Raw genomic sequence first — 19,428 nt, 5'->3', positions numbered from 1 at the left:
TTAAAAATTAAACATGAACAGTGTACAGATTGATCATTTCATTTTGAAGAGCAGTCAAAGTTAGCTAAAGGAAGCACTAAGTGGTTCTCATAGTCACACAAAATAAACAATGTGATCCTTACAAGTGTATAGTTCATTATCTCATAGAACTAGGGGTTTAATTTATTTTTTTTACAAGTTTTTCAAATGTGCCACCCCTCTCTGTATGTGCCCCAGCCTCGCCAAATGTTCCAGATCCGCCCCTGAATAGGCCTAGTTATTATTATTCAAAAAGCGGTTGCATACTTTTTTTTTTTTTTTTTTAGCCAAAACAGTTTTGAGAGTTTAAACACAAAGTCACCACTACATTTTCACTCAGGTCAACATTTGTTACAAGACTATTATTAGCCTATTATTATAAATGTGTGGCAATTAGCAGATAACAGGCTAAATCATTCTGTCAACACAAGTTACGCACCACTCACACATCACAAGAATAAAAATTGCAAAGGTGACTTTGGCTGTATTTCACCATTTCACCATACTGACTGCACCTGTCAGACTGCTCGTTGTGGGACGGTCACTGGTCGCTTGTCCAAGAGCTGCTGGTTCAGCGCCAACAAGCTGCTGCTCCTGCTGTTGCAGAGAACCCACAGGGCGGACTTCAGCCTACTTTACATACACAGGACGCCAAAACACAACAAAAAAACCCCTGCTGACTGATACACGGACACCGGTGGAAGCGCGATGTCTTCCCCCAGTACCACCTCCAATTCTCTAAACACTCTGGCGCCCAAAAGGAAGACCAAGAAGAAGCACTTTGTGCAACAGAAAGTGGAAGTTTTCCGTGGCAGTGACCGGGTGCTGAGCGTGCTGATGTGGGGAGTCAATCATACGGTAGGGATGTGAGCTGCTTAAGGAGCCCGATATGTGCACGTGTTGATCAGGCTGTGAACATGTCCATTAAATATGTATAATTGATTATGCGCAGATCGGTGACCTGAGCCAGGTGCCTGTACCTGTCATGCTGCTTCCAGACGACTTCAAAGCCAGCACCAAGATCAAAGTCTGCAACCACCTCTTCCACAAGTACTGTGCCCCGCTCATCTCTGCCTGCACGATGTTGCAACATTCACCTTGCTTCCTGTCACTTGCACTGATTTTTGTGGCTCTTATCATTTTTATTTGCCCTCTCTGTGCTTATCAGAAATTTCAGACCCATTAGAGAACAACTATCTACACAACCTTTAAAATTACCAAAGCTACAAAGTGAAAATAACCTAGAAGATGAAAGAAATTAAAAACTGAGCTGGCATAACTGTCAAGGCTACTACATGTAAGAGAATTATATTGTATACAGAAGTGAGATTCTTCAGAGGTTGCGTAACACCAGAATATATACGGAGCAAAGACAAATAAGAAAGTAGCTAATTTCATAAACTTCATGGTCAAAGGTCACAGAGGTTGAGCATCAGTCAAAGTGTTTAACAGAGGCTGCTTCAAACTAAAGATGGTTTATGAAAGCTGAGCTATACGTTCTCTCTGCTGTGAGGTTCAGTTTCTATACAGACTGGTCTATAAAACTGAGTGGCTTTCAATAATCCTCTAATCCATTCAGGAATCCAGGTCGGGTAAAGACTTATAAACAGAGGTGGGAAGGACAATAAAATATGTTTTCTCAAGTTGAAGACCTGTTGCTTTGGTTACATTTTACTCAAGTGTTTTTTAAACATTACTTGATGTGGAAACTACTCAGATGAACATGCTAAGAAGAATTCATGAACAGTTTAAACATAACCAGTGGTGCAAAGGTCAATTAGGACGATTAAAAACTGAAGGATTATAGTAGTGGACCTTTTAAATATGATTTAAATCAGCATGGATAGTTCCTGTGTACGTCTGAAATTAGGGTAGATGCTGAACACGTGTAGACTGTGCACAGTAAATCAGACTGCACTTTTTATGTTATGTGTTCAAACCTTTCTGTTCCTTAGAGAAAATCTTCCTGGACAGTTCAAATTCAAAGAGTACTGTCCACAGGTGTTCAGAAACCTGCGAGAGTGCTTTGGCATGGAGGACCAAGATTACCAGGTAGGATTTGAAACATCACAAACACACAACATTGAGGGTTTTCAGTAGCTTATTGTCTTTTATATAACGAGCAGGCACTGTCTGGATCTACTCCTTTCTAAATTTGCATGTCTTTGTGTGATATTTGCATGTGCCAGGTGGTGCACAGAGTCATCAGCCACTCTGCTCAATGCACATTTGCCTAGACATGATTATGTGACACAAACTGGATGTGCAGTATAATAAAAGTCATACTGCAGACCTAGAATAGGAAACGTCTTAAAACACAGCACCTGCCAGTCCAAAATGCAGCCTTTTCTGTTCCAGCATGAGCATAACACAAACAAAAAGGCTGTGTTAGAGATTTGCATTATACATTGGTTAAGTGTTTGAGTAAAAACGATTTGTAAAAGATATGGTTTTAAAAGGGGTGTGCTCACGGTGTTGTCCTTTCTTTTACCAACAGGTGTCTCTGGCTCGCAGTCCTCCACTCAAAGACGAGGAGGGACAGCATGCTGGGCTGCTGCTGACATCGTATGATCGCACTCTGGTAGTAAAAGAAATCTCCAGTGAAAAGGTGGAGGAGATGCACAACATCCTCTCTGAGTATCACCAGGTGAGAGAGACACATGGTGGAAAAGCTACAGGACATTTCATGTAGTTTCAGTCAGTGAAATCTGAGGCTAGCCAACATATTTCTCAGGTATTTTGTCCTGTGTACTAGCAGACAGGTGCTTTCGTGTGATAACCCTGGTTGCCATGGCAAAGGTTTTACAACATCAAAGCTAAAACACAAGCATTTGAATTTCAAACAGAGGGACTGTTTCTTTTACTAGTAAAGACACATGTCCAGGGTTTTGTTTTACACCTAAATTTATAAAATACCTAATACCAAGCAAAGGCTCTTCTGTCAAAATAAAGACATACGGTAATTAGGGACCGATGTCTATATTCTGTGCTGTATTGTATTTGCTTTTGTTCTGTCCGGATGGGCTTTATCGCAGCAGATGTTTTAACTTGGCTCTGTAGGAAAATCACTTAGTTTTATTCATGTGTCCCAGTAAACCATGACAGCGTGACAGTGAGCCAACATGCACAATACCAGGACCCAGAAACCTGAACCAGTTCAATGGGCTTCAGCCATCATTCATTTTTACAGTTACACCTGTGACATATCAAAATACCCTTTGTGAAAAAGGCCATGTAAAGATATTTGAAGACAAACAGGATCTGATAAGAAAGAATAGAACGAATTTGACTAAAAAAGTCCATGGTCTTCATTAGCGGATGAAGCCGCTCATACTAAACTAGCTCCTTAAGCTTGTGAAGTCAGTGAAATGTGGACAACATATGTGGAAAATTTTAATAAATGGACCTTGGAGATATTCTGGGGAGATTTCTTGCAAACAAAGTTTCTGTTCATGCTCAGTGGGGGTTCACCGATGAAAATATTCCTCCATAGCATTACTACTGGTCAGAAAGTCAAGGGTTACAAGGACCTTTAAGTGTGATCTTTATTTTATTTATTTATGTATTTGTTTGTTAAAATATTATTTCCAAGCTTGAAAACTGTGTTTTTTTCCTACTTTAAACTAGAGCAAGTGATGTCTGGAACAATAACTTACTGAGACAGGAGGGATCTAGAGGCAGAGTTAAGCAGAGACAGCCTGTCCAGTGCTGCTCACAGGCCAGTGACAGGTCCTCAGGAGGAGTGTTTAACCAAAGTTACCTGCACTTCTACTAATGTTTCATGTTCTCTCCCAGCATGTTGTCACCTGTCATGGCAGCACGTTGCTCCCTCAGTTCTTGGCCATGTACAGAGTCACCGTGGAGAGCGAGAACACCTACCTGGTCGTTATGAGGAACATGTTCAGCCACAGACTGCATGTACACAGAAAATACGACCTCAAGGTAAAACCTGACTGTCGTCAGTGGAGGAGACTTACACAGTCTGATGGGTCATGGGTTTAAACATCCCCTTTTAGTTCAGTTAATCTTGCAGCCTACTTTCATGAATTTATTAGGGGTCATGGGAAGCATGAAAACCCAAGATAACACATCTCCACTCAGATGCTTTAATGCTCACATCTTTAAGTAGGGCCTACATCACCCATACCACTTCAGTAGTCAGCAGACTGTTGGGTTCATGACATCCATGTATCATGTTCCAGGGGCTTGTGACTGATTAAAAATAGTCTGGATGGCAGTTATCAGTGACTTTTCTTTCCTCAGGGGCCACTCGTGTCTCGTGAAGCAAGTTTTAAAAAGAAGGTGAGATCATGTTAAAAGCTAGAGCCTCAATTTAAGTTCTGCTTTCTGCTGTTTTATAAATGTATTGATTACTGGCAATCTACTGATGAAATGCAGGGAGGGAAAATGAATAAATCATTTACTGTTCATGTCGGCCTATTTTGTTTGATATAATTTGATTCAGACTCAATGGAGAGATGATGAATTAAATACTGCAAAGGCAGCTGAGTATCGTCTGAGCTACTCACTTTTAATTATATGGTGGTAGTTTATAAGTAAAGAACAAGTGTGACATAGTTACTGGTGACGGTCTGACTAGAAGACAAAAAATCCCCAAAAGTGTTTCTGTAACCTTAAATATAGGTTCACAGTTTTTATACCATTAAAATATCTTTCCAGTCTATACTTTTAAAAGGGGTACTCCAGTGATGTACTGCCCTCTCATATACATGCTGACTCCTACATTTTTTCATAATGTACAGTAGCTCCTTCTCACAAATTTCACAGCCACATAACAATTCATCCACAGGCTGTCTGGTGTTTCTCCTGTAAAGTAAACTGATGCTCACTTGTAAAATTTGGCTCATGAGCCAGGTGAATGTTTTTGATTCATTTTTATCATTTATATTTATTCTAATCATAATATTTAATATAATAATGTCTATATTTATTTAAAAAAAGAAACTTCACCCTGTAAATTGAGAAAATTTAAACCGTATTGTATGTTTAACGAGGACACCTGACTGAACTTGAATTGCCTGCATTGTGCATCTACAGCCTGTCTGAAGGTGTGGACATATATTCATGTTTTCCCCAGTTTGGGTTGTATCTTTGTTATTATTTGTGCATTATGACAAATGTGATTTTAAGATCAGACTTTCATAAGAGTTTTTACCAAAAACGGTTAAAATAACATCAGAACTTTTGCCCTGGAGACTCTGACCTATAGATGAAATGCTAAAAAAACTAGTTGAATATACTGAGCTGCACAGCTGTGTGTGGTAATTTGAAAAACAAAGTTTGGGATTAAGTGCTGTCGCCTCACAGCAAGAAGGTTTTGGGTTTGAGCCCCGACCGACCCGAGTCCTCTCTGTGTGGCGGTTGCTGTTCTCCCTGTGCCTGTGTGGGTTCTCTCTGGGTACTCTGGCTTCTTTCCACAGTCCAAAGACATGCAGCTTAGGTTGACTGGTGACTCTAAATTGCCCGTAAGAGTGTATGAGTGTTGGTGGTTGTTTGTCCCTGAGTGTCAGCCCTGTGACAGATTGGCGACCTGTCCAGGGTGTACCCTGCCCCTCGCCCAATGTCAGCTGGGATTGGATCCAGCCCCCCTGTGAGTCTCTTGAGGATAAGCGGTATAGATAATGCATGGATGGATGGAGTTTAGGATTATATTATTTGGTTTTAATGTCAATAGAAGTATGAAGGTTGATAATGTTTATAATGAGACAATGAAGTGTGTGTTACTGTGGTTTTTGTACTAAATGTAATTTAGTTAACTTTCACTCTGTTTCCAGGGGAAAGAGCTGCCTACTCATAAGGACGTAGACTTCAGGAATAACATGCAAAAAGTTTATGTGAATGACCAGGACAAGATGAAGATCATGGGGAAGCTGAACAGAGATATTGGGGTAAGAAAGGAGAGTTTAAGGAATGAATTCCCTGACGACTGATATGATTCATGTGTGTGCCCTCTCTCTGCAGTTTCTGGTGCATATGAGGATCATGGACTACAGCCTGCTGCTGGGCATCCATGATGTTGAGCGGGCTGAGCGGGAGAAGGAGGAGGAGATGGTGTTGTCCCATGAAGAGGAAGAGGAGGATGACAACGGCCTGGCTGCTGCCCCAGGCACCACCTCACCTGAGGGTATTGCTGCTTATATGAGCTCCTTCAAATCCATGGGTCCTGGGGAGTTTGACCCTTATGTGGATGTGTACGCCATTCAGAGCGCTGCAGGTGAGTCCTGACAGCTGAGCTGTCTCTACTGACCTTAAGTTGGCTATAGGAGCTCTGTGCTGTAATATGCATAAACCTTATGTCACACTGGTCTGCAGATGATCATACTTGCAGACTAATTTCACTCATCAAATTCTGCGAATCCCTCCCATGTAGGTGCCCCCCAGAGGGAGGTGTACTTCATCGGTCTGATTGATGTGCTGACACAGTACGACACCAAGAAGAAAGCTGCTCATGCTGCCAAGGCTGTCAAATATGGGGTGAGAGATGCTCTATATTGTTTCTATTGTTTAGCATTCACTAGGCACAATTTACATCTCTGTCCTGCAAAGTGTAAAAGGTTGCTCTCATTTCACATCTTGTTACAGTATTTCTAGACTGTGTGTGTGTGTGTGTGTGTGTGTGTGTGTGTGTACAGGCAGGAGCAGAAATCTCAACAGTTCATCCAGAGCAGTACGCTAAACGTTTCGGAGAGTTCATCAATAAGATCTTTGCCTAGCTCCAAGACTCAGCTCAGGCCATGTCTATATCATGTCAGATCAACATCAAGAAGCACTGGAAATTTATTTACTATCCATTTTGAAATGATGTATATGCTCCATATTATTCTACTGTATACTGCAAGATGGACTGTGCTTTAATTTTGAGTGAAGAACTGGAAAAGAGGAATAGTCTGCTTTAAGTGACAGCCTGAAAGACAGGTTTGCTGAGAGCAGCCATGTGAAGTGAATTTAGTACCTCTGACATAAATGTATTCTTCTTAAGGTCCATTGTAGAGGTGGAAATGGTGAGAAAAACATGTTTTCTTTGTGCATCTGTCTTCTCTTTGAGAAAGATGTACTTTTAAAGGTTGATTTGTGATTTCCTCTTTGCACATTTCCCATCAATAATTCAGACCAACAACAACTCTGCAGGGTCTCAGTCAGGAATAAAACAATGTTCCCTTTCTGTAGTTCTACATTAAAATGGTTCCAAGTGCATATTTAAGATAAATAGCACCAACATAAAGGTGTAAAGGAGGCACAAAATACAGCTTAAGTACTGTTAGCCTCCATCTTTGGACATACAGTATATATTAAAAATAAGACTGAATGATATTTAAAAATCTACTATGCAGTTATTACATACAGTAAATACGGTAAGTGTTGTCACTGGAAATGTTTATTAATGAATGTTTTATCAATAATTATGTGCTATTAAAACCTATTTTCATAAAATGTAATCATGTGGCATGTGCCACAGCACACTGATCACAGAGAGCTTTTATATCAAAATGTTGTAACACACTGTAGATCCTGCGCCATACTGTATAATTTATTTTACCTTTGAGTGAAAGCCAAGTATCAAAGAAATTACAGTGCTCATATGGTTGTAAGTTCAGGCAAAATATGATTCATGGCATCTAAGATCTGACAGTACATGTGCTCCACTGTATTCCTAGTGGATTCTATAAAATTGTGTCCTTATTTAGACCTCTCCCATGTCCCAGTCCTCCTGGCACACATTTCTGAATCCCCTTTTTAGATTGTTATAAGGCTTTCACTTTGGGCTAAAAGCTGAGTGGACAAATGGGGGGACCGTAAGTTCAGGAAAATAAGCTTGTAAGAATAAATCCAAGATTATTTGAACTCTTCTATAAGAAACCAGACAGAGCAGTCAAACCTGACACAATCACAGCAGTCTCAGGCCGAGGGAAAATTTTGTTTTGATGTAAAATTCATCTCTGCAAATTATTGTATGTTTGCTTCTTTATACTGCTTATGTGATTTTTCTGCTAGCATGCTCAAGATAAACTGAGAGTTTAATACACTGTTGAGTCTGCTGCCTGAAGGTGTTGTTCTAAGTTTCAGTCTCAGTTTTCCTGTACAGTTTATTGTACGCCAAACTTAGTGCAGAGAAATGGTCCAAAATGGGCAGGAGGGTGGAAACTGGGACATACAGTATGTCAAGGAATTTTAAAAAACCCATCACAAATGTGTCATTTATACTAATGTTTTTGTCCAATTAATGAATTATTGATTATATGTGCATAACTTTTTTAGAAGAGGCCAACAATCAGTTACTGTACAAATGTTTGCTAGAGGGTTGTGTCCACGTAGGAGGACACCAAAGGTTTCACAGCAATGCTGACACAAATGTGCCAGAAGTGGATTTAATCAATGTTCGTAAAGGGAAAACACAAAACTTCATGCATCTATAACAAGCACATAGCACATACTATTCATAGAGGTTTGGGGCAAGCACCCGACTGCAGCTCAGCTTAAAGCTGTGCAGTTTATCGGCAGTGTTGTTTATGACGTGTTTTTCCTCTTTTTGTGTATTTTTCCACTTTTTGATGCATTTATAGGTTTGTATAAGCACATTTCACTTATAAGATGCTACTGGGCGGGAGGCCATTCTAACAGAGAAGAAACAGAAGCTCAGTTGTTTTTTGGTGAGCTGTCAGTGAACACATTGTACATGGCAATCTCTAGCATCCCCAAAGCAGCAGCAGTTCTTAAGTGTCCTTACACTTATAGTTTTTGTTACGTCCTTCACACACACGCACAGTCATGTCTTACTATATTTATCAGGCCATTCATTGACATAATGCATTCAAAAGCCCCTTAACCTGACACTTAACCATCACACTTAAATACTTTGCCCCAACCCTGACCTAAACCTAATTCTAACTTAAACCCTAAAACAAAGTCTTAGCCTTCATAAAGCTCTTTAAAGTTGTGAGGACCAGCTAAGAAGTCCTAACACCAAAATGTCCTCACAATGTCACCAAAAAAAAAAAAAAAAAAAAAAATTGGTCCATGCAATAAAGACACATGCACACACACTTACATTTCCATTATTTCAGGGGACAAAACATTGACTAACATTAATTTCTTGGAGACGGATCCTGACCTTAACTATAGCTACTACTTGCCTAACCCTAACTTTAAACCAAGTCATCGCTCTAAAACATAACACTTTACGTTTTGGGTACTTGCTTTTTGTGTCCATAGAGACATCGAGTCACCACAGTGTGACAGATTTACATCCCCACAACATGAGTAATGCCAGGTCACACGTACACACACCAACAGCTCTGAAGAAAACAGCACAGCCTGGGCAGTAGCCTTAGTGTATTGATAATGAATGCTCTATGAATCAGTGCATGGGTAAAAAAAACAAAACAAAAAAAAAACAAATGGAGAGAGATGCTTACATCACAGACATATACACTCAGTGGAGTTTTCAGATCAACACAAAAATACATAGAATACTGCAGGAGGGTTGTTCTTATGCTTATTTAAAAATATTGATTTAGACAACATTCCTCTATTTCCATCCATCCATCCATTATCTATACCACTTATCCCAAAGAGGGTCGCAACATTGGGCGAGAGGTGGGGGTACACCCTGGACAGGCCGCCAGTCTATCACAGGGCTGACACTCCTCTATTTCATGTTGCAAAATATAGTCACAGTCACTCAAGGGCCCAGTTGTCAAGTTTTAAACTATTAAACAATACTTTCAAGTTCTATTATTCACAGCCAGAATAATAGCAGTTAATGAAAAAAATAAAAATACCCTGACAGTCTACAAAACCCCTGTCATCTGGAAAACACGTTAGTGACTGAAATAATTAACTCAAATCATCAGGTTTTTTTTATACATTCAATAATAATCAAGGTATTTAATTGTTCACTTACACAACTGGTTTTACACTGGCCTTGATAAGGACCTGCTGCTGCAGTCATAATACACACATCATGTACAGTGTTCGTGGCACACACAGTGATGCAAACATAAGATACAAATCTCAGTCTTGGATGTCAAATACTTAATCAGGAGGTTATCAAAGGAAATCAAGATGCTGTATATGTAGTAAATCTCTGAACAGCTATTAGTAACCCTTTGAGTTTATACATAGAATTAACTGTACAAATCATACAATCTGGAAACTGAAGCACGTTTTATAACATTATAGTATTTTATCAGTGCATCTCTATACAGTTATTATGACTATGTTTAAAACAGCCTCTCTTTTCAACAACTCTAAAGTCTTCTTAAACAAAACCATATTTTTTATGCATTGAACTGTGTTGAACTTAACACAGTATATACACTCTGAATTTAGGAAGTATAGATGTGTTTAACGTTGGGATTACAAGCAAGAAAATAGAGACGTCCTTCTATCAAATAGTGAACTTATTGCAGTTCTTTACTTCTGGGCTCAAAATGATCAGCTAAGTGGTTTGAGGCAGATTTCCATTTATAACAGAGTGGAGAATAAAGTTCAGTACTGACTGCATGATTAAATATGAATCACACCAGCTGGTATTCAGTGCAATACATTCCTATTAAATCTGAATGTAGTGGCATCTGGTTCTCATGTCTTGTGTTGTCAGAAAAAACTCTCTCTCTCACTTTTTTTTGGTTAAATCATTCTAGCAGATTGTGATACCAGTGAGTGTTTTCAGCCCTGACAAACACACACCCCCTTTAAAACCTCATCTGGCTTCAGGAGTGCAACATCTGGCTGCATGTTTATCAGTCCTGCAGGCCCGTGTGAATGTACAGGACACTATGAGGGCAAAGCGACAAGCTCTCTCTCTCACACACACACACTGGTGCCGCCGCTCTTGTGTGAGATCTTGAGTGTTGTGGCAACTGTCTGACTGGGCGCCATGGCAACAGGGAAGCTGGTTGTTGCAGCTGCTGCGAAACCAACTGTTGTGGCGACAGAGGGGGGCGCTTCACTCGGGCATCCGTACTGGAGCAAGATGTCAACACACTCCTGGCTGCCAGCGCTGTGAGCCAGAGCCAGCGCCGTGTGCCCCTGAGCGTCCCGATGCCGAACGTCACAGCCATACTGAAGTGAATTAAAAAGAGATCAAAAACTGGATTAAAATATGTAACTACCCCATATTCTATACATTTTTTTAATCATATGTGGAATAAGTATCCTGTGGTGTTCTGGGCCTAAACCTAACAATATTGTCGTAAATTATCCCAACGAGGTGTGAATCAGTGTGTGTTAGTTCCTTTCACACATGGATCACCTTGAGTGCTCTGCTGAATCATCTGTTTCAGCACTTTTTGTTTCATGCAGAGGGTATTACTTAGAGGTTGTTGAAAGGTAACATCATTATTTTTTTTTTACCTTACATAAGTCAATGTCATAGTTTTCTGTGGATAAAGAAATTTTAAATAATTTCCCACCTTGTTGACTCTACCTGTACCCTAACATTATCTGTATGCATTGGAAATCTTTGCTGATATGACCGTCTGGGGGAAGGTGTTATGGATTCCTAAAGCAGCAAAACAATAGCAATATAACCAGAGAAGGAAGGAAACACACCCAAATAAGAAGCTGGGTCATCACCACATCAGCCTGCTGACAGGCAGCATGCAGGGCTGAGCCAGGCAGCCGCAGTGCTAAGAGTGACCTGGAGGAGAGCGCCAGGCTGACAGGGGCATTAATGTCCTCTTTAGTGCAGTGGGCCAAAAGGAGCAGAAGCTTGGGGAGGTTGTGCTCCATCACTGCCAACAGAAGGCGGCCAGACAGAGTGAGATCTGGGCCCTCGCTGGAAGTGGGAGGAGGCAACGGTGCCACAAACAGTTTCTGCTCATATTTGGCTCTGATCCACGACTCCCGCTCTTCTCTACCAACCAGGGAAAACAAAGAGAAACAGAAAGAGGTAAATGATCAGTGAAACACACTTAATGTACAGACTTTCTACCATTTAAAAATAACAACTCTTTCTTTCTAATGGAACTTGTTAACTCAGACACATAATGTCTAGGTATGCAGCTCATACCTACATGCTGTAAAACACTTAACTAAAGCAGTGTTGCCCTATGTCACATCTCACATCTTTACCGTGATGCGTCAGGTGCAGGTTTGCGGTGGCCCAGCGTGCATGCCTCCCATATACTGTTGACCATGTGGTTGCCAATGGCACTGAGAACGAGCGTGAGCTCACATGGCAAATCATCAAGGTCCAGCGAGCGAACACGTGACAGGTGGGTGCCTAAGTTTCTGTGGATCCCAGAGCATTCGATGCATATGAGAGCACCGAGATTCAGACTGGCCCAGGTCGGATCTTGGGAAAGGGAAGGTGCACACAAAAAATTAGGTGGCCACTTCATCTGAACCTAAAATGTATATATGGTTGACAGATTTCCACCATTTGAATTTTGTTGTGTGCTAGCTTGGCTATACCATGCCACCAAAATGCCTGAAGTTGTGTGAAACCTTGTTTGGACAAGTTTTGAGGCAGAGGTGTTTAATCTGTGGCCGGTGTCTCATTCAAAGTGTTCAAACATCATAAGGAGATACAGCATTTAATCTGTTTCTGTTTGGTTTAGTGATACAGTATCAGTAAGACACTGATTTTAATTATAGGGCATAGTAATGAAACTTTGAAGACTACATTTTCTAAAAACAAAGGCTTTACAGGTTGCTGCTCCTGTGTTGGAATAAAATCAAACATGACAAAATATTTTCATGCCATTTTGGCAGATATTTTTCCTTATGAAAGTGGAAATGTTTTTCAAGCCCTGGAGGACAACTCAGATTCAGTAAAGCATTTAAGTTCTAGGTTTGATCTAAACGAGTCAGGAAGTTTTTCAACGTGCCTTCAAAAATTCTACAGCTATACATATGAGGCCAATAACACTGAAAGATAAGAGCAATTGTTCCTGTGCATATAAGAAATGTGATCAAAAAGGAGGACGGTCTAAATCCTGCTTGTTGTAGCTTTCCAAAACACACACTTCAGTGGTAGCACCCATCTTTCACAGTGATTGACCAGGTTTTCTCTAGTGTAAGAATGCACCAAGTACTCCACTAATTTTCCACATTCATCTCAGCTGTGGTCTCAAAGCTGGCTCACTCTTATTTGAGCCACTTTGAAATTGAAAAAAAAAGACTACACGGCATTTAACAAGGGTAGTTTGGAATGATGATCCAAATACATTCAAGGTGGATTATGTGCCAAAACCTGATATGTGTAGACAGAGGAGAAAATTGTTGGAGGGTGTCACTAACTTGGAGCATCGCAGTCAACACAGAAGTTGTTGCCCTTTGCATTGCGGATCGCCCGTAGTGCCACTGCTTCACTCTGGCTGTTCCTCCGAGCCTGTTAAAAGCAATACACATTATACAGTTCAAATGAAAGAAACACTGGCAAACTCCTGTCTCTGATATCAGCTCTGTATGTCTAACTGCATAGACAAGCTAACAGTGGTTTTCATTTTAAGATCTCCCAGTGAAACTAGAATTACTGTGTTGCTTCTACCAACCAGTCAAGTTCATGGGAATGGACAGACGTGAGGTCACACTGACCTTGACCTTTGACCACCAAAATTTAATAAGTTCATCTTTGAGTCCAGGTGGATATTTGTACCAAATCTGAAGAAATTCCCTCAAGGTGTTCCTGAGATATCACGAGAATGGGATGGACAGAGAACCCGAAAACATATTGCCTCTGGCCGTGGTTATCTCCTTGCAATAACAAGCGGAGGGAGATGGCTATAATCACTATAATGACCATTTAAAGCTGTAAAATTAAGAGCTTGAGCCTCATAGGTCATACTATTCTCATAACACTAATAAAGAAATGCATTATAGGGTTTAGGAAGTCATTCACAACCATTATATCAGCGGCAATGATCATTTTTAGATTTAATTGCACACCAGGACATACTCAGCGCATCCCATTACTGGGCAGGCCTGTTAGCTCGCCCCATAGTTGAGTGGGGTGAGTTTTGGTAATGGCCAATCAAATTAACAGCCCTCATCATTTTTAAAAGTAGCAGCAGTAAGAGTTTCCTAATGGGCTGAGGAGAAAGTCCAGGACAGCTTCTCCTGAGGGAAAACTGTTTTTATACAGAAGCTCCAGGGTGCAAATATACAGCACACATTATGATTACACAACGCTCCAAATGTACTTCCACTGACAGATTACACTCTGCCTCACTCTGGCATTTATATTCAGATTTCATGGGATAATGAGATCACTTTGCTTTTCCTGCATAACGTTGCTCCCAAGTTATTAAGAAAAAAATGACACCATGCACTTTGTGTACAACAGCGACAACCTGTCGAACAATGAACATGTTTTGATCATTATTATCTTCTGCTTATTTGTTGCTGACTAAAATGGGTAATCCCTTAGTCATATGTGGATGCATTTAGTGAGTGTTTGCTCAGTGATGCCACTGATATAATACTTAATGTAATTCAGTGGTTACGTTAAGTCATTGTTGTAGTACCCGAGTCCTGGACTTGGAGTCCTGATTTTCACGACTTGCGGCTTGATTTGAAGTTGAGCACTGATGACTTGGACTCACACTGAGTATTGACTGCATTCGGACTCAGAAGTTAAAGATGAGGACTCTGACTATTTTTTTTTTAAATACGCCATAATTATCTGGCATAAGATATTGATGTTAAAACCTTTTTGCTTGCACCATGGTGTAAAAAAAATTTGCCCCTCCCCGCGACCCCGTTTGGGACTGAGCGGTATAGAAGATGAATGAATGAATGGAAATCACACTGTTCACTTTTGGGTAGTGTGTGTGTGTGTGTGTGTGTGTGTGTGCTTATGAGTGTATTTGTTTGGCTACTGTGTCACACACAGTAAGTAAACTCCTTTCAGAATGGTAAGAGCTGTGTCATTGGTGTTTAATCCAGACAGAAACTCAACTCAGACTCAACATAGACTATTTGGTGACTCGGACTTGACTTGGACTTGAACACTCATGACTCAGCTGCAACACTGCTTTAAGCAGTTTACAAGTTTAAAAGACTGATTTTGATTGTCTAAATAAAACGGTGTTGGAATTCTGTTTATATATTTGATGGAGTTCAGGTCTTGGAGACACATCCTGTCCTCTAAATGATTTTACTGTATAAAACCTTTTGTCCTTAAGGAACAGCTGATGTGTGACTCTGGCAACTAAAACCTTCAGAATCATACTGCTGACTTGCAAAAGGAGGTGGTCTGAGCAGATGGAAACACAGGCACAATTTCATGCCAGTGTGGGTACCAATATTGCGCTACACCACCTGATCTTTATAAACACACCCTCAGATGTATAACTCTGCACTCATCCGTGCAAGCAGGAACATTTGGGGCCACTTAACACCAACAAGGGCACATCTTGAGTCATAATATTCAAAATACTTTGTCATTTGTCAATTTAATGATCACTTTATTGAGCACACAGCTGTTTCACACATGTGGAGAATGGACTTGGAAGACACCGATGCAATATTTTACTATCCCAATTTAGAGTTCACATTATTACAACTACACCAGTTAAAACACGATGAATTAGGGGTTACAAATCCAGCAAGGACATCGTTAAAATAACATTCATGTATCGTCTACAGTGTGCAAACTGCACGCCTTGCTCTTTCTGACCTTGTTTTTGCTGCTCTCACACAGCTGCAGGCTGGCTAGGATCTGGCTCTCGATTGCTTGGACCCAGGAGTCCCTCTCCTCCACATTCTGGGCTTCAAAGTGCCACATCTGGCCAGTGCTTGACACAATGAGGAAGTCAAAGTTATCCTCATCTGACACAGAAAAACATGAGCATATAACAAGAGATTTTTCATTAGATGTTATTGTGAAAGTAGAAAGTTAAGGCAAATGAAAAAAGTTAGCAACATAAAATGACAGCTTTAGTTTGCATGCATCAGTACAGTTACAGTAAGCAGCTGGATCACAATTAGAAACAATCAAGAATATCTTTATGTTACTGAACTGTTCAATTTCTACCAAAACCCTGACCTAATATAAAATGTAAATGTAGAGGAAGAACAGCAGTAAACATTTTAAATTAGCCGCAATACAACAAAAGTTTCATACAATGTAATGTCATTTTCATGATGTGGCAGGAATACAGGCAGAGGGTAAGTCAGAGTCTGAAAGATGCAGTATGACAGATCAACTTTACCTGTTTTGCTTACGTTTCTTAAGCTACCAAAGCTCTTAAGTTTCCACATTTTCCGCTTGGCTGCAGATTGAAGATGTCAGAGAAAAGAGAGACAGAGGAAATAATAAATAAAACTATATATTAATTATAATATAAAATTATCAATTAAACTAATTACTGACATATAAGAATACCAGAATATGACTATTGCCTTTATTATTAGAAATTGGTCAATATAAAAACACATTTGGTGTTGTTAGTGTTTACCATCTGCTTGGCCTATGGTTGCATCTCCTTTCTGGTTCATGCTCTTCTTCCTGCGATGCTTCTTCCTGTCGGTCAGAGGGGAGGCGGAGCCTACATCTTTGGTGGAGGACGAACTAGAAACTCCCTCAACTGCAGAGTCTAGCAACAAGATCACAGCAACATGAAGCAAATTATATGAATCTGGTACAAAGACATTTTACTGTAAAGCTAAAAAACTGCACCTGAGTCCTGTACTTACCAATACTTTGAGCATGGTTAGTTGCTATGGAAGGACATAGCTGCGCCCCTCTGTTGCTCCTCAGGAATAGTGGCCCGCCCAGCCCTTCCATTTCTTCCACTTGCAGGAGGCTACTGGCACTTACAGGGACTAAAGAGGTGATAGCAAGCAAGTAATTAATAACAGAGAAATGTAGGCATGCATTAAATGTACTGTGTTCCTGAGATTAAAAATGCATTACTGACTCTATTTGAACATTAGAGAAAATAAAGTGTTTCACAAACTCTTGGAAAACTTGCAAAATCCATTATGAAGCAGTTACTGTAGTTCTGAGTGCTGCTTTCCCCAACTCCATCTTTATTTATTGTTTTTCTTTTGACCATACCTGCTTATTCCTAGTCAAGGTCATGATGGTCTATAGTATATTTCACATGCTCTCCAGCTCCACAAGGCAATTTCAAAGCAGGACTTTCTTAATGTGAGAAAACTGAGCTACCACTGCACAAAATGCGGTACCTCTTCACAATAACATCACTGGTCTACTGCTTTAATTCCTCTGATAGTTAGAAAATGGTAGCTCAATGGTGGTTAGCTCTGTGTTCTTATGTATGCGAAGGAAAAGTTTAAAAATTCCCCACATCCTCCCACAGTGTACAGAAAGACTGTTTATTCTTTGACCTGGGCCGACACCCTCAGGTCCCAGCACATCTTTGACCCGCCCGTTGAGTCCAGCTGGGGGGCCACAGGCAGGTACAGCGCGAGGTGGCCGCTTTCCTGGCACCTTTACCGTTACTCTCAGCAGGTCCATCTCTTTCCCCGGGGTATTCAGCATGTAGTCCTGCCAAGCCAAATATCAGCCAATACCCATCAACCACCAGCCATCAGTGGTGCTTTGAGCAGCTTAATGTTTTAGATCACTTTGTCAACACACTGACTCACATTGACACTGGAGTGATAGGACAGGATGCCGTCGTTGGACAGTGTGACATACTTCTTCTTCCACTCCTTGTTGAGTGAGTTCCCACTGCGCTTCAGCAAGATGCCCTAACAGAAGTGACAAAACTGAAGTGAGAATTTATTGCTAATGTCTCATGTGTTCATCTCACACATTTTGACAACATGATGAGTACTGGCTGCCAAAAACTCCCACCATCTATCCATCAGGCCAGTATGGGAGATCACAGCACTTCATCAGTCCACATAATAAACCTGCCTTCACACATTTGATTTCAAGAAATTGAAGGTGTGATGCCTTCTACAGAAGGCTGTTGGATACATTATATTTGTTTCTGCATCAAGTGCAAATCTGTGTCCTACCTGTTTGATGGGAATGGAGCGTCCGCTGCCCAGATCTCCTTTATAGTCCGCACTCCTTCTGTTTGAGTCGCTGCCTCTCCGACCCTGGATGAAAAAGCAGTAAAAACATCAGGTGCAAGAATAGATCGATTACTTAAAAATATTATTTTTAACTCACAAAGCATGGAGGCTTTCCTTATTAATAACTGTGCATTTCAAAAGAGCCATGAAAGGTATGGTGACTGTAAAAGCTGGCTTATAAGTGAAAAAGGAGTTTAGAGAAATAAATTTAATATTGTGGTTGTTGTAACACAGTGTGGCCTAGATAAATTAAGTGCCTATCAGCATTACAAAAAAGGTGCATTTTTACATGCACAGTGGGTCAAATCATTACATGCACCGTGAAGGGGGTCACTCACAGTGATGAACCCACAGATAATTATCACCTGACACAGCAGCTGCTCCATGTCCACTGGATGTGTTAACAGGTAACTGTTAGCTAACATACAGTATTTTCCATGTTAATCTTAAAAGGAATATGAAAATCAATTAATGAAGGTTCAGTGTTTAGTTACATAATCTGGTATTCACCTTCCAGCCTAATGCCAGATTATCCCACCAGGTTTTAACTGTTCAGCCTCAGATTAGAAAACAAACAAGCAAAAATGCAGTATGGATGTTTTAAATAAAGCTTCTAGTGACCTCAACAAGTTATTGTCAAACCAAATAATGGCTAATACGAATTCCTTTTCAATATATGTCTGATGAATTAGTTTGGAAAAAGACAGTTTCATCCCCGGTTTGATTTTCAAGAATCACAAGTGGATTAGAATCCAATTATCTACAGAACATGGGAGACAAGAAACTGATTTTATGATCTCAAAACAAAACATGAGAAACCTTTGAGAAGACAGTTTGTGTCAGATGTGTTCTTTTGTTTTCTTTACCCACAATTGTAAAGATATATTAATTTCTATATCATGGTATCGCTATACCCTTTTACTGTTTACACCGGTTATACTGTACCTCCCAGTTCTACTCTATGGGCCCCATGAACAGTCTATTCACAGTGAAAGTTGTGTATTTTGGGCAATGTCATGACCAAAAAATGATATGAAAGAGTAAAATTTGTGCTCACAATTTCAGGAGTTTTTAAACACGGAAAGCTGGTGAAATGTGAGGTCAAAGTAAAAGAAAGACAAATTAGAAAAGTCAAAGAGTCTAAAAGTAAAATGATGCCAAAGCAAGCCTTGAGCTCGGCGCCCAAAGAAACAATCACTTGAATAGTATGTACCACAAATCGAGGGGTGCGTCTTCGGGTGGCACTGCGAACTGACCCAGGTATGGCACTGTCCTGTTTTTCCCCTCTCGCTGTCCTGCTAACCTCTTTATGGCTAATTACAGGAGTGGAAGGAAGTGATGAGGAGTAATCACTGCTCTGACCACCATTACTGGCCTAAAGAGGGAAAG

At 40.4% G+C, this 19,428-nt stretch overlaps 2 protein-coding genes across 2 annotated transcripts in view; one reads left to right on the top strand and one right to left on the bottom strand.

The window, feature by feature from the left end:
* The first annotated feature begins 387 nt into the window (after positions 1-387).
* On the top strand, positions 388-8,101 carry pip4k2cb (phosphatidylinositol-5-phosphate 4-kinase, type II, gamma b). The gene is made up of 10 exons (XM_020593038.1): positions 388-876; positions 971-1,068; positions 1,974-2,070; positions 2,516-2,665; positions 3,814-3,960; positions 4,282-4,320; positions 5,814-5,927; positions 6,001-6,253; positions 6,410-6,513; positions 6,672-8,101. The coding sequence occupies exons 1-10, from the start codon at positions 727-729 to the stop codon at positions 6,750-6,752; spliced, it is 1,233 nt and encodes a 410-aa protein (XP_020448694.1). The 5' UTR covers positions 388-726; the 3' UTR covers positions 6,753-8,101.
* A 2,744-nt stretch (positions 8,102-10,845) lies between these two features.
* The window catches only part of LOC109956243 (arf-GAP with GTPase, ANK repeat and PH domain-containing protein 1-like), an 18,127-nt gene continuing 9,544 nt past the window's right edge, over positions 10,846-19,428 (bottom strand). The window contains exons 9-20 of the mRNA XM_020593208.1: positions 19,253-19,414; positions 17,980-18,063; positions 17,602-17,706; positions 17,341-17,500; positions 16,684-16,812; positions 16,446-16,583; positions 16,200-16,259; positions 15,665-15,816; positions 13,285-13,375; positions 12,115-12,337; positions 11,593-11,896; positions 10,846-11,103 (exon numbers count right to left, since the gene is read on the bottom strand). Coding sequence (XP_020448864.1) covers positions 10,846-11,103; positions 11,593-11,896; positions 12,115-12,337; positions 13,285-13,375; positions 15,665-15,816; positions 16,200-16,259; positions 16,446-16,583; positions 16,684-16,812; positions 17,341-17,500; positions 17,602-17,706; positions 17,980-18,063; positions 19,253-19,414 — 1,866 coding nt within the window. The remainder of the gene's footprint in view (positions 11,104-11,592; positions 11,897-12,114; positions 12,338-13,284; positions 13,376-15,664; positions 15,817-16,199; positions 16,260-16,445; positions 16,584-16,683; positions 16,813-17,340; positions 17,501-17,601; positions 17,707-17,979; positions 18,064-19,252; positions 19,415-19,428) is intronic.

Source organism: Monopterus albus, unplaced genomic scaffold, assembly GCF_001952655.1.
Source record: "Monopterus albus unplaced genomic scaffold, M_albus_1.0 scaffold18.1, whole genome shotgun sequence".
Classification (NCBI taxonomy): Eukaryota; Metazoa; Chordata; class Actinopteri; order Synbranchiformes; family Synbranchidae; genus Monopterus; species Monopterus albus.
The sequence above is the reverse complement of the archived record's forward strand: the minus strand, read 5'-3'. Positions and strand labels throughout refer to the sequence as shown.

What these genes read in the sequence shown, in the direction of transcription:
- pip4k2cb (XM_020593038.1), top strand. Translation starts at nt 727, where the DNA reads ATGTCTTCCCCCAGTACCACCTCCAATTCTCTAAACACTCTGGCGCCC. An exon ending in TGCAACCACCTCTTCCACAA is followed by an intron (nt 1,069 to 1,973) that starts GTACTGTGCCCC and finishes TCTGTTCCTTAG; the next exon opens with AGAAAATCTTCCTGGACAGT. An exon ending in ACAGAAAATACGACCTCAAG is followed by an intron (nt 3,961 to 4,281) that starts GTAAAACCTGAC and finishes TTCTTTCCTCAG; the next exon opens with GGGCCACTCGTGTCTCGTGA.